General features: G+C 47.2%; 1 protein-coding gene across 4 annotated transcripts in view; it reads left to right on the top strand.

The window, feature by feature from the left end:
* The window catches only part of LOC121284943 (RING finger protein 145-like), a 39,224-nt gene that overhangs the window by 13,180 nt on the left and 11,993 nt on the right, over positions 1–14,051 (top strand). For 3 of the 4 annotated variants that reach the window (XM_041200911.1, XM_041200939.1, XM_041200921.1), the window contains 3 exons: positions 1,694–1,929; positions 5,574–5,752; positions 6,628–6,768. In XM_041200911.1, the coding sequence (XP_041056845.1) occupies positions 1,694–1,929; positions 5,574–5,752; positions 6,628–6,768 (556 nt within the window). The remainder of the gene's footprint in view (positions 1–1,693; positions 1,930–5,573; positions 5,753–6,627; positions 6,769–14,051) is intronic. The other variant, XM_041200931.1, reaches the window with a different exon arrangement.

The following is a 14,051-nucleotide window of genomic DNA, read 5'->3' as shown; positions in this document are numbered from 1 at the left end:
TCCTGATGTGGCTCGGTGTCAAATTTTTGATTTATAATGCTCCTATGAAGGCTTTTGGGATGTTTTACTCCATTGTAGGGACTATATAAATAGAGATCATTGGAATAGAAGTCTTTCCAATGTTGGCTTCAAGCACACCTGAATCGGGTAAACCTCAGGCAGGTGTTATGGGGGAGGTGGGGACTCCAGGTACTTGTTCTTGTCTGAGGTGCCGCTGCTGGTTTCTAGAGGCTCCTGAAACCAGGTGTCTCTGAGTGTTGTGGGGTAGCTGAGCCCAGGATACAATGTGAACCAGTTTACCAATAAGTTGGGCCTTGAAAATACTAACCTTGCAGACGACTCCTCTCTCTGCCTGACAGATGGCTAACGCTCAGACAGACTCCACGGTTTGTGGTACAAGCTATCAGCCGGGTCTATTAGAAGTGCGATTGTACCTGAGCAGAAGCAAACCCAGTAGATTTTACTAGATTACTGCACTCAGTGGGGTGAATTGTAGCTTTGTGCGACAGTGTAAACGTTTACCTCCAATGTTTTCTAAACAGAAAGACTTGAAAAAAAAAAGCGTTGCGCTTTTAACTGAGTGTCTGAATACATGGTGGAAACTTTCCCAATCCTGCACGTGAACAAAACCAAATTTGTGGTGAAATTTCGCTGAGGCGTTTTGATTTTTAACAGCTTGTTGGACGTCTTTCCCATCTCCATCCTCATTGCTTTGGCTACCCATACTCAAAATTATCCCCGCATCGCTGTTTAAGGTAATAAAAGCCTCGGCCACTTCCTGGGATGTTACTGTTTAGCTTGGGCCCAGCATTTGCAATGTGAAGCCTAAAGGTCCAATTGAACAATCGCACAATTTATGACTTCTGTGTCGTTTTAATCCCTCTTTCCTTTGAAGGTGGAATTGAGGCTTAAGATCAAAACAACAACCTGCACTTATATAGTGCCTTCAGCCTCCCAAAGCTCTTGACAAGAGTGATTATCAAAACAAAATTTGACATTGAGGCACATAAGGAGATGTTAGACCAGATGACGACATGCTCGGTCAGAAAGGTGGATCTTACGGAACGTCCTTAAAGGCGGAGAGGTTTAGGGAGAGAATTCCATAACGTGGGCCTTGACAACTGAAGGCACGGCCGCCCGTGGTGGATTAAGGAAATTGGGGACGCGGGGAAGGTCGGAATTGGAGGGCTCCTGGGACTGGAGGTAGAAAGGGGCAAGGCCGCGGAGGGTTTTCATTGCCAGGAGGGTTCCTACTCCATCTCCTGAGTTGTGAGGAAGCAGTAGGTTTTCACAGAATCTGCACCGACACGTGAGAAACAACCTGACCTACCTACCTAATCCCATTTACCAGCACTTGGCCCATAGCCTTGAATGTTGTGACGTGCCAAGTGCTCATCCAGGTACTTTTTAAAGGATGTGAGGCAACCCGCCTCCACCACCCTCCCAGGCAGTGCGTTCCAGACCATCACCACCCTCTGGGTAAAAAGGTTTTTCCTCACAACCCCCCCTAAACCTCCTACCCCTCACCTTGAACTTATGTCCCCTCGAGACTGACCCTTCAACTAAAGGGGAACAGCTGCTCCCTATCCACCCTGTCCATGCCCCTCATAATCTTGTACACTTCCATCAGGTTTTGGAGGTGCTGGGTATGAGACCCTCCTCGTATTAAACTAACCGTTTTGTGTACCCGCAGGTCAGCTCCTGGTCTCGTCTCTCTGCTCTTTCTTCATGAAGCCCAAACCGTGCTGGTTGTTCTCGGCCCACCTGCTCCCCCTGCTGGCCAGGCTCTGCATGGTTCCCCTCGCCATGCTTCTGGTGCTCAACAAGTTAGCCATCGTCTTCACCGGCCTCGAGGTGCTCTGCTTCTTGCTGTGCAACATGTTTGTACCTTACAATCTGGCCAAATCTGCCTACCGAGAGATTGTGCAGGTAGGGCGACTCCAAACCCTGGTCCTTGAAATTAGTTAATGGTTAGGTCGAGGAATTATTTTCTTTGGCAGACTCCACAATGAGGTGACATAACCTTAGAGCTATTGAGGAAGCATATCGTCACACACAGCGGGAGTGGAAATCTGGAGCTTTGTTGCCATCAACAACAACTTGCACACTCCAGGATATTTTTATATTTGTTCATGGGATGTGGACGTCGCTGGCTAGGCCAGCATTTTTTGCCCATCCCTAATTGCCTTTGAGAGGTGGTGCTGAGCTGCCTTCTTGACCTGTTGCAGTCCATGTGGTGTAGGTGCACCCACAGCGCTGTTGGGAAGGGAGTTCCAGGATCTTGACCCAGCGATGGTGAAGGAACGGCGATATATTTCCAAGTCGGGATGGTGAGTGACTTGGAGGGGATCTTCTAGGTGGTGGTGCTCCCATCTATCTGCTGCCCTTGTCCTTCTAGAGGGTAGTGGTCGTGGGTTTGGAAGGTGCTGTCGAAGGAGCCTTGGTTCCTGCAGTGCATCTTGTAAATGGTACACACTGTGTGTCAGTTACCTCAGCTGCATGCGGCCCTTTTGATGCACCATGCAGTCCCTTTAAGATTCTTAACGAGGCTGCTGTTTGTTGCCTGGGTAGCATGTTCCCAATTGCCATGCAGGTTATGGGGAATGTTGCTGCAGACTGATGCCCAGTGAGAGGTAGCGGGTAGGTAATGTCGAACGTTTGTAGGTTGTAGGTGGCAGAAAGACTGAATGAGGAGTTGATTTGCTATGCAGAGAGCAGTGGAGCGAGGTGTGGGAGACCAAGATGACAGTGATCATAAAATGGGCTGAGCCAGAGAATCTGCAATGAGCGTACAGACATTTAAGTTAGGATGAGGCCCTTTAAGCCTGCTCCACCATTCAATAAGGTCATGGCTGATCTGACTGTGGCCTCAAATCCATATTCTGCTTATCCCTGATAACTTTTGACTCCCTTGTTGGAGAAGAATCTATCTACCACTGCCTTAAAAATATTCATTGACCCAGCCTCCATGGCTCCCTGGGGAAGAGAGTTCCAGAGACCCACGACCCTCTGACAGAAAACATTTCTCCTCATCTCCGTCTTAAATGGGAGACCCTTAATTTTTAAATTGTCCCCTAGTTCCAGTCTCTCCCTCAAGAGGAAGACATTCTCTCAGCATCCACCCTGTCAAGCCCTCTCAGGATCTTATATGTTTCAATAAGATCACCTCTCAATCTTCTAAACTTCAGCTCCTAGACCCAACCTGTCCAACCTTTCTTCACAGGATAACTCCTTCATCCCAGGAATCAGTCGAGTGAACCTTCTCTGAACTGCTTCTAATGCATTTCTATCCTTTTTTAAATAAGGAGACCAAAGCTCCAGATATGGTCTCATGTACAACTGTAGCAAAACATCCTTACTTTTATGTTCCCATTGCAATAAACACCAACATTCCATTTGCCTTTCTAATCACTTGCTGTCCCTGCATACTAACTTTTCCTGATTCATGTACCGGCATCAAGGTAACATAAATCCAGGTTATCATCAAGACGGTGTAAATCCAGGCTGTCACTAAAACTGTGCAAATCCAGATTCTATAAACCAACATTTTTACCAGTATTGTGTAAATCAATTCCCAAGGTTTCCTCTTCTGGCCAGTCAGCATTTGTAAAGAGAAAAGATCAGTTGGATGTCATGATCCGATGAAGGGGGTGCATATGAAACTGCCGGAAAATGGGATTAGAATAATTAGGTACTTGTTTGACTGGCGCAGACTCAATGGGCTGAAGGGCCTTTTTCTGCGCTGTAAACCTCTATGACTCTATGACCAGGACACCCAGATTCCCCTGTACCCCAGTTCTGCAATCTCTCTCCATTTAAATAATATGCTGCTTTTCGATTCTTCCTGCCAAAGTGAACAGGCTCACATCTTCCAACATTATACTCAATCTGCCAAATTTTTGGCTATTCACTTAACCAATCTGTGTCCCTTTACAAACTCCTTATGTCCTCTTCACAACTAACTTTCCTACTTATCTTTGTGACAGCAGAAAACTTATCAACCATACATTCAGACTCCTTCATCCAAGTCATTGATATAAATTGTAAATAGCTGAGGCCCCAGCACTGATCCCTGTGGCACTCCACTCGTCACATTAATGGCAGTGGTGAGGCCTGTGAGCAGGTTATCAACTGGTATCCTGCTTATCTGTACACGCCTGTGTTTCCTTGCAAAGTTACCCTTGTTGGCCAGCTATGGGGAGAAGCAGTCCACATCTCAGTCTGCAGTGATAACCAAATGGGGTGTGGGCTCTGTGCCTACGCCTCCCAACATGGTGGCTTAGTGCAATCCATTAGTCTATAGTGACCTTCCTTCCATCCCTCCTTAGCTAAGATGCTGCAGAAATGACAGCCTTTTGAAAAGAATATGGTCAAAATGGGTCATGTTAAACTTGTATAGGAGCCTGCCTAGGCTGCACTTCAGCATCGTGCACAGCTCTAGTCTCCATTCTATAAAAAGGATTCAACAAAAGCGTTGGAGAAAGTGTGAAAACATACCTCAGAGCAACTAGAATTGAGAGATTGCAGCTATTGGGGAAAGGTCGAAGAGACTGGGGCTTTTTCTTCAGAAAAGAGACTGAGAGGTGACCTGATAGTCAATAAAATTATGAACGGGTTGGGCCAGGCTTATCATGGAATGATTCCAGTATGGAAGGAGGCCATTTGGCCCGTTATGTTTGTGCTGACCCGCTAAAGGAGCAGTTCACCTCGTGCCAGTCCCTACCCTTTCCCCGCAGCCCTGTGCATATTTTCCTTTTCAGTAAACGGCCCAATTCCCTTTGATATGGAGAGGACATAAGGAGTTTGTGAAGGGACACAGATTGGTTAAGTGAATAGCCAAAAATTTGGCAGATTGAGTATAATGTTGGAAGATGTGAGCCTGTTCACTTTGGCAGGATCCATTTGTTGGGGGGAATCCAACATAGCTACTGATAAGTCCAGCCGGGAAATAGGAGAAATGTCTTTGCTCGGTGGTGAGAATGTGGCACTCGCTACCACAGGAAAAGATTGAAGCAAATAGCTTAGATGCTTTCGAAAGGAAGCTAGAGAGAACGTGGGAGAAAAGAGAATAGAAAGATATGCTGAAAGATGGAGATGAAGCAGATGGAAGTGGAGGAAATTGTATTGAGTATAAACGCTGGCACATATTGTTTGGGCCGAATGGCCTCTTTCAATGCTCTATTTTCTAGGTAATACGATTGACGCTTGCTGAGGGGGTGGTGGGGGGGGTGCGGTTATACTCGCTGGGGGGCGAAGGCACTCTTGCTGGGTGGGAGGGGGGGGAGGGCCCTCTTGCTGGGGGAGGAGCACTCGCTTTCTTGAGGCATGCTGAGACTGCAACAGTTAAAATTGCCTTTTCTCGGTCACTGCTTAGTAAAGGGGATGAAAGTGGCGGGCAGGACATGGGTTGGGTAGGGCGGAGGACATGGGATTTGGTTTCCACATAGGTGCTTGGCCAAGGACTAGAGGTGAAGGGAGTGTTTGACCCCGAGTAGAGCCCCTGCGGACTGCTATTCTGAAGCGGCGGTGGTTGGTGTTGACTGCTGATGGGTGGGTCTGTTTTGTGTGTGCAGGAGAGCGAGCTGTACGGAGTCCTGGGCTTGGGGATGATGCTGTGGAACCAGTTTGCTGTGCCAGCGCTCTTCACCACATTCTGGCTGGTGCTGTTTGTTGCGGAGATGTACTTCTACCTCAGCTCTCACAACCAGCTGACAGCTTCCCACGAGGGTCTGATCTTTGCCTTCCTCACCAGGTACCGAGGGATACTGTGTCTTCAGTTAAAGAGAGACCTCCGAGATCTTGAATCAAAAAGAGGGACATTCCTGCTTGTCTTTTGCTCACAGTTTTGGTTCCACTGATTCGCCCTTTGATTTTTCCTGGAAAAGAATTTCATTTATATCGATTTTGGTTGGCAAATGGACTCAAATTGGTAAAAGGTGTTGCCAAGCCGTGATTTGTTAATTACCAGCTAATCGGTTGCTTACAGTAATGTTGGTTGAGAGAGAAATATTGATCAGGTTGCCTGGAAAGAACTCCCAAGCTTTTACAACAAAAGCAAAAATAGCTGGAAAAACTCAGGTCTGACAACATCTGTGAAGTTCTGATGAAGAGTCATTCGGACTCGAAACATTAACTGTGTTCCTCTCCACAGATGCTGTCAGACCTGAGTTTTTCCAGCTGTTTTTGTTTTTGTTTCAGATTTCCAGCATCCACAGTATTTTGCTTTTATCTCCCAAACTGTGGCCAACATCCAAATAAAACAGCACCTCTGACAATGCAGCACTCCCTCAGTCGTGCACGAGAGTGCCAGCCTGGATTTTATGCTCAAGTCTCTGGAGTTGGACTTGAACCCACAACCTTTGGACTCGAGTGCTACCCAGTACCAATCAGTGGGACTGATTGTGCACCCCTTTCTAAGGTGGTACTGGAATGATGGGCTGAAAGGCCTCCTTCTGTCTATCACTTCACCTTGAAAGATTTGCGTTTGTGACCACGTGCCCCCCCACTCCCAGGTCTCCCTCTGTTTCCACTTTAAAATATCTGACGGTGCAGACTATCGAGTAGAGCTACATTGGCGTTGTCGGATGTTTGATGAATCTTTGACCTCCTACCTTTGACCTCTTGCAGTGTGGCTGGGTGCTGTGTTACTCCATACTCTCTGGTGGGGCTGACGTTCACGGTCTCTCGCCTGTCACTAGGCTTGCTTACCCTCTGCAAGTTTTACCTGCAGGGATATTCGGCCTTTGTTAATGGCAACCTCATGCACAGGTAAGGGGAGGACAGTGGCCTGGGCCACTCTTGAACCAACAAAGTTAGAGGGAAAGAACTTACGAACATACGAAATAGGAGCAGAAGTAGGCCATTCAGCCCCTTGTGCCTGCTCCGGCATTCAATAAGATCTGTATGTGTTTTGGATTCCACATTCCCATCTACCCCTGATAACCTTTGATTCCCTTGCCTAATAAGAATCTATCTACCTCTGCCTTAAAAATGTTCGATGACCCCACCTCCACTGCCTTCGAAGGCAGAGTTCCAAAGTCACACAACCCTCTGAGAGAAAAAAAATTCTCCTCATCTCTGCCCTAAAAGGGCCACCCCTAATTTTAAAAGAGTGCCCTCTAGATCTGGACTCACCCACAAATCCACGCTCATCTTGTCAATACCATTCAGGATCTTGTATACTTCAATCAAGTCACCCCTCACTCTTCTAAACTCCAGTGGAAACAAGCCCTGTCTGTCTAACCTTCCCTCATAAGACAACCCACTCATTCCAGATATCAATCTCGTTAACCTCCCCTGAACTGCCTCCAACACATTTACATCCTTCCTTAAATAAGGAGACCAAAACTGCACACGGTATTTGAAATGTGGTCCCATCAGTGCACCTCAGAATTCTGCAATTGTTCTCTGAGTAATACTCTGCTTTTTTATTCTTTCTGCCAAAGTGAACATTTCCCCACATTATACTCCATCTACCAGATCTTTGCCCACTCACTCACCCTATCTATATCCGTCTGCAACCTCATGTCCTCTTCATAACATACTTTCCTACCTATCTTTGTGTCGTCTGCAAATTTAGCTACTATGCCTTCACTCCCCTCATCTAACTTATTGATATAATTTGTAAAAAGTTGAGGCTCCAGCACAGACCCCTGTGGGACTCCACCAGTCACATCCTGCCAACCCGCTTTCACAGCCATATCTCCTTTCTCAGTGACTGTCTCCGTCTCCGACTTACCCCACGTGGATTTCAACTGAAATTCCACCCCTCATGTTTCGAACCCACCCAGGATTACAGGTATCTCCGGGACATAAAACGTTTCTCGGACTGCTGTTCCCGTCACATTCTGAAATCCACACTAAGTGCCATGCGCCGCCATATGAACACACTCGACCTCTCCCTCCAGCAGCAGCGCCGTACCCTTTTTCAAAGCTGCGCGTGCCCCCAGTTTCATTTTATCCTTCGGCTCATCCGACGCCTCAACAAGAAACTTTTTCTCTTTCTCTCAAGTGCTAAGGAACGAAAGCTCCAACAACTCATCGACACCAACACCCATCTAGGACCCTCCACCCCTGCCTGTCCCTCCGTCCCCACCCTTTCTTCCAATCCCAGCCCCAGCCGTGTATTCACTATACCCCCTGACCTTCCCCTCTCCAATACTGAACGTTCAGTGCTCAGCAAAGGACTTAGTTTCATACCCTTACGCCCACACCTCAATGAATTTCGGGCTCGGCATGATACTGAACTCTTCTTCCGCCGTCTTCGTCTCCGGGCTCACTTCTTTGGGCAGCAGTCCTCTCCCAGTTCAACGATCCTTTTACCCATCTCCAATATTCTCCCTCCACCTGGACCCCTCCCTCTGGATTCTTACCTTCTCTCGATCTTTTCATTGAGAACTGTCGGCGCGACATTAGTCGTCTCAATTTCTCTGCTCCTCTCACCCATTCTAACCTGTCTCTCTCTGAACTTACTGCACTCCATTCTCTCAGGTCCAACCCTGACATTGTCATCAAACCTGCTGACAAGGGTGGTGCTGTTGTTGTCTGGCGCACTGACCTCTACCTCGCGGAGGCTGAGCGTCAACTCGCAGACACTTCCTCCTACCTCTCCCTGGACCATGACCCCACCACTGAACATCAAGCCATTGTTTCCAGGACTGTCACTGACCTCATCTCCTCTGGGGATCTCCCTCCCACAGCTTCCAACCTGATAGTCGCCCAACTTCGGACGGCCCGCTTCTATCTCCTACCCAAAATCCACAAACAGAACTGCCCCGGTAGACCGATCGTGTCAGCTTGCTCCTGCCCCATAGAACTCATTTCTCGTTATCTTGACTCCCTTCTCTCTCCCCTTGTCCAGTCCCTTCCCACCTACATCCGTGATTCCTCTGACACCTTACGTCACATCAACAATTTCCAGTTCCCTGGCACCAACCGCTTCCTCTTCACCATGGACGTCCAATCCCTCTACACCTCCATCCCCCACCAGGATGGTCTGAGGGCCTTAGCTTCTTCCTCGAACAGAGGTCCGAACAATCCCCATCCACCACTACTATCCTCCGTCTGGCTGAACTTGTTCTCACGCTGAACAATTTCTCCTTCAACTCCTCTCACTTCCTCCAAATAAAAGGTGTGGCTATGGGTACCCGCATGGGCCCCAGCTATGCCTGTCTCTTTATGGGGTATGTGGAACATTCCTTGTTCCAGTCCTACTGCGGCCCCCTTCCACAACTCTTTCTCCGGTACATCGATGATTACTTCGGTGCCGCTTCGTGCTCTCGTCGGGACTTGGAAAAATTTATTAATTTTGCTTCCAATCTCCACCCCTCCATCATTTTCACGTGGTCCATCTCTGACACTTCCCTTCCCTTCCTTGACCTCTCTGTCTCAATCTCTGGTGATAGACTGTCCACCAATATCCATTACAAACCCACCGACTCCCACAGCTATCTCGACTACAGCTCCTCACACCCCGCTTCCTGTAAGGACTCCATCCCATTCTCTCAGTTCCTTCGCCTCCGTCGCATCTGTTCCGATGATGCTACATTCAAAAACAGTTCCTCTGACATGTCCTCCTTCTTCCTTAACCGAGGTTTTCCACCCACGGTCGTTGACAGGGCCCTCAACCGTGTCCGGCCCATCTCCCGCGCATCCGCCCTCACGCCTTCTCCTCCCTCCCAGAAACATGATAGGGTCCCCCTTGTCCTCACTTATCACCCCACCAGCCTCCGCATTCAAAGGATCATCCTCCGCCATTTCGCCAACTCCAGCATGATGCCACCACCAAACACATCTTCCCTTCACCCCCATTATCGGCATTCCGTAGGGATCGCTCCCTCCGGGACACCCTGGTCCACTCCTCCATCACCCCCTACTCCTCAACCCCCTCCTATGGCACCACCCCATGCCCACGCAAAAGATGCAACACCTGCCCCTTCACTTCCTCTCTCCTCACCGTCCAAGGACCCAAACACTCCTTTCAAGTGAAGCAGCATTTCACTTGCATTTCCCCCAACTTAGTCTACTGCATTCGTTGCTCCCAATGTGGTCTCCTCTACATTGGAGAGACCAAACGTAAACTGGGCGACCGCTTTGCAGAACACCTGCGGTCTGTCCGCAAGAATGACCCAAACCTCCCTGTCGCTTGCCATTTTAACACTCCACCCTGCTCTCTTGCCCACATGTCTGTCCTTGGCTTGCTGCATTGTTCCAGTGAAGCCCAACGTAAACTGGAGGAACAACGCCTCATCTTCCGACTAGGCACTTTACAGCCTTCCGGACTGAATATTGAATTCAACAACTTTAGGTCGTGAGCCCCCTCCCCCATCCCCACCCCCTTTCTGTTTCCCCCTTCCTTTTTTTTCCAATAAATTATAAAGATTTTCCTTTTCCCACCTATTTCCATTGTATAAAAAAAAAACCCCACTAGAGCTATACCTTGAGTGCCCTACCATCCATTCTTAATTAGCACATTCGTTTAGATAATATCACCAACTTTAACTTTAACACCTATGTGTTCTTTTGTTCTATTGTCGTTGACATCTTTTGATGATCTGCTTCTATCACTGCTTGTTTGTCCCTACAACCACAGCACCCCCCCACCTCTCTATCTCTCCGCCCCCCACACACACAACTTAAACCAGCTTATATTTCAACTCTTTCTTGGACTCGAACTCAAGTTCTGTCGAAGGGTCATGAGGACTCGAAACGTCAACTCTTTTCTTCTCCGCTGATGCTGCCAGACCTGCTGAGTTTTTCCAGGTAATTCTGTTTTTGTTTTGGATTTCCAGCATCCGCAGTTTTTTTGTTTTTATAAAAAGTCCCATTTATGTATACTGTCATTTATGTTTTCTGTCAACCAGCCAATCTTCTATTCGTGCTATGTTACTTGCTATGCAATGAGCTTTTATTATCAGCAATAGCCTTTAATGTAGCACCTTATCCGATGCCTTCTGGAAATCCATGTACAGCATGTCTACAAGCTCCCCTTTATCCATGGTGCATGTTAATCCTTCAAAGAACTTCAATAAATCATTTAAAAAGGATTTCCCTTTCACAAATCCATGCAGACTCTTACCAATTACCTTGAGTTTTTCCAAGTTCCCAGGTATAAACTCTTTAATGATTACCTCCAACACCTTCCCCAAGTCAGACATCAAGTTAACTGGCCTATATAAAAACAAAAAAACTGCGGATGCTGGAAATCCAAAACAAAAACAGAATTACCTGGAAAAACTCAGCAGGTCTGGCAGCATCGGCGGAGAAGAAAAGAGTTGACGTTTCGAGTCCTCATGACCCTTCGACAGAACTTGAGTTCGAGTCCAAGAAAGAGTTGAAATATAAGCTATCAAGTTAACTGACCTATAGTTTCCTGTTTGCTGCCTGCTTTCTTGAATAATAGCAATATTTGCTACTTTCCAGTCTGACGGGACCTTTCCAGAAAATTAACACTGACACATCTACTATCTCAGTAGCCACCTCTTCTAAGACCCTAGGATGAAGTCCATCAGGACCCGGAAACTTGTCAGTCCCGCAGCTCCATCAGTTTGCTCAGTACCACTTCTCTAGTGATTATAATTTCATCAAATTCCTCTCTCCTTTCCACCTCTTGATTCACAGCTACTCCTGGAATGTTTTTGTATCCTCTATAGTGAACGCAGAAGCAAAATATTTGTTCATTTCATCTGCCATTTCCTTATTATATACTAGTAACTCCCCATTCTCAGTCCCTTGAGGACCAACACTTAATTTACCTACTCTTTCTCCTGTTTAAGTACCTGTAGAAACTCTTGCCATCCATTTTTACATTTCTAACTAGCTTCCTCTCATACTCTAATTTCTCCTGATTAACCTTTAAGTCACTTTCTGCCATTATTATATTCTGACCAATCGTCTGACCTGCCATTCATCTTTGTGCAATTATGTGCTTTTTCCTTAAGTTTGATACTTTCCTTAATTTCTTAATTAACCACGGATGGTGGTTATTTTTATTTATAGTAGGAATATACTTATTCTGAGTATTCTGAAATATCCCCTTAAATGTCTGCCACTGCCTCTCTATTGATCTATCCCGTAGCCTGGTACCCCTGCCTTTGTGCAGCATCTTTCACCATCTCAGAACATCCAAAAGCATTTTACAACAAATTTTTTTGAAGTGTAGTCACTGTTATGACGTAGGGAACCAACTGTCACACAGTAAGATCCCACAAACAGCCAATCTGATTGTGTTTTTTTTAAAAATAGTGAGGCTGGTTGTGGGATAAATATTGGCCAGGACACCGGGCCTGGGGACCTATTGCATCCCTGCTGAGGAGGTGCAGATGAGGCCTTGGTTTAAAGCCTCGCCCGAAAGACAGCACCTCTGGCAGCGCAGCACTCCCTCAGCACTGGGAGCATCAGCCTGAGTTGGTGTTCAAGTGGGGTTTGAACCCAGACCCAGCTCTTGAGGTGATGTTGGTTGAGGCTTAAATGTTGGTCAACTGTGTCTTAACTGTGGTGACAACATCTAAAGTTAGACGTAGTGGAGGTGGGGATGGGTGCCACTGATTTGAGTCCAACAGGAGGGTTGTGGGTGGCAGTGAGGGATTGTGCAGGTACCTGGAGGGAACTGGCAGTTATAAGGAGAGACCATGTTGATAGATTTCCCTAAGAAACATGATAAACCCGTGCATGGTGTGAGCTCAGCAGATGAAGGATAGCGTCCCAGGGCTGGACAATCAAGATAGGAAGGAAGGTCTATCATTGAGAGAGATTTTGTTTTATTCTTTTGTGGGATATGGGTGGCACTGGCATGTCCAGCTTTTTTGCCTCTGTGCCTTAGGAATGAGTGGCTTGTTTGACTATTTCAGAGGAGCAGTCAAGAGTCAGCCATGTTGCTGTGGGTCTGGAGCCACATGTAGGCCAGACCAGGTAAGGACAGCAGATTTCCTTCCTTAAAGGACGTTAGTGAGCTAGGTGGGGTTTTTATGACAGTTGTTGGTAGTTTAATGGGCACTATTACTAGGTTAGCTTTATTTACCGATTTATTAATTGAACTTAAATTCCACCAGCAGCCTGGTGGGATTTGAACCCATGTTCCCTGGGCATTAGCCTGGGCCTCTGGATTACTGGTCCGGTGACAATCTGACATGAGCTTCGTCAGAGTGGTTTGATTTAACGTGTTGGCCAGAACTGTTAGATCGAATCTTCTATCCTATTAGCTCTCTGTGTTTATAACGTTGGGGCTCAGTTTCCTCTTGCCACTTGCCTTACTCTGACCTTACTCCTCCCCCTCATGCTCCCACTTAGGAGGCACAGTCTTAGAATAAGGGGTCAGCCATTTAGGACAGAGGTGAGAAAATCCTTCACTCAGAGGTTTGTGAATCTTTGGAATCCTGCACCCCAGACGGTTGTGGGTGCTACGTTGTTCTAGTGAGGGGGTCGGGATGGGAATTTGGAGTTCAGGTGGAAGTCAGTTGTCCTGCGAAGAAAGGTAGATTGGGCCTATACTCATTGGAGTTTAGTGGAATGAGAGGTGATCTTATTGAAGCATACTAGGTTTTGAGGGGTTTTGACAGGCTAGATGTTGACAGGATATTTCCTTTCAGGAGGGAATCTAGGATTGCGGTGGGTGGGGTGGGGGGCGGGGGGGTGGGGGTGGCGGGGGGTTGGGTGCACAGTTTAACGATAAGGAGTCTCCCGTTTAAGACGGGGATGAGAAGTTTCTTATTGAATGGGGGAGCATGCTCGAAGGGCTGAATGGCCTACTCCTCCTAAGCCCTATGTTCATCTTTGAAATTCTCTTTCCCCCGAGAGCAGTGGAGCTGGGTCATTGAATATATTCAAGGCCGAATTAGACAGATTTTTAATTGACAGTGGGGGGGTCAAATGTTTAAGGGGGACAGGCAAGGAGGTTCTGTTAAGGCCAAAATCAAATCAGCCATGATCATACTGAGTGGCGGAGCAGGCTTGATGGGATGAATGGCCTATTACTGTTTCTTACCACCTTTGAGTTAACTACCCTATCTCAGTAAAGCAAGTTACATGGGAGAGTTTCAACATTTCCTGTTGGT

Source organism: Carcharodon carcharias, chromosome 1 (genome assembly GCF_017639515.1).
Source record: "Carcharodon carcharias isolate sCarCar2 chromosome 1, sCarCar2.pri, whole genome shotgun sequence".
In the NCBI taxonomy this organism is placed as follows: domain Eukaryota; kingdom Metazoa; phylum Chordata; class Chondrichthyes; order Lamniformes; family Lamnidae; genus Carcharodon; species Carcharodon carcharias.
Note: the sequence above shows the minus strand (reverse complement) of the source record. Positions and strands in the feature narration are given on the sequence as shown.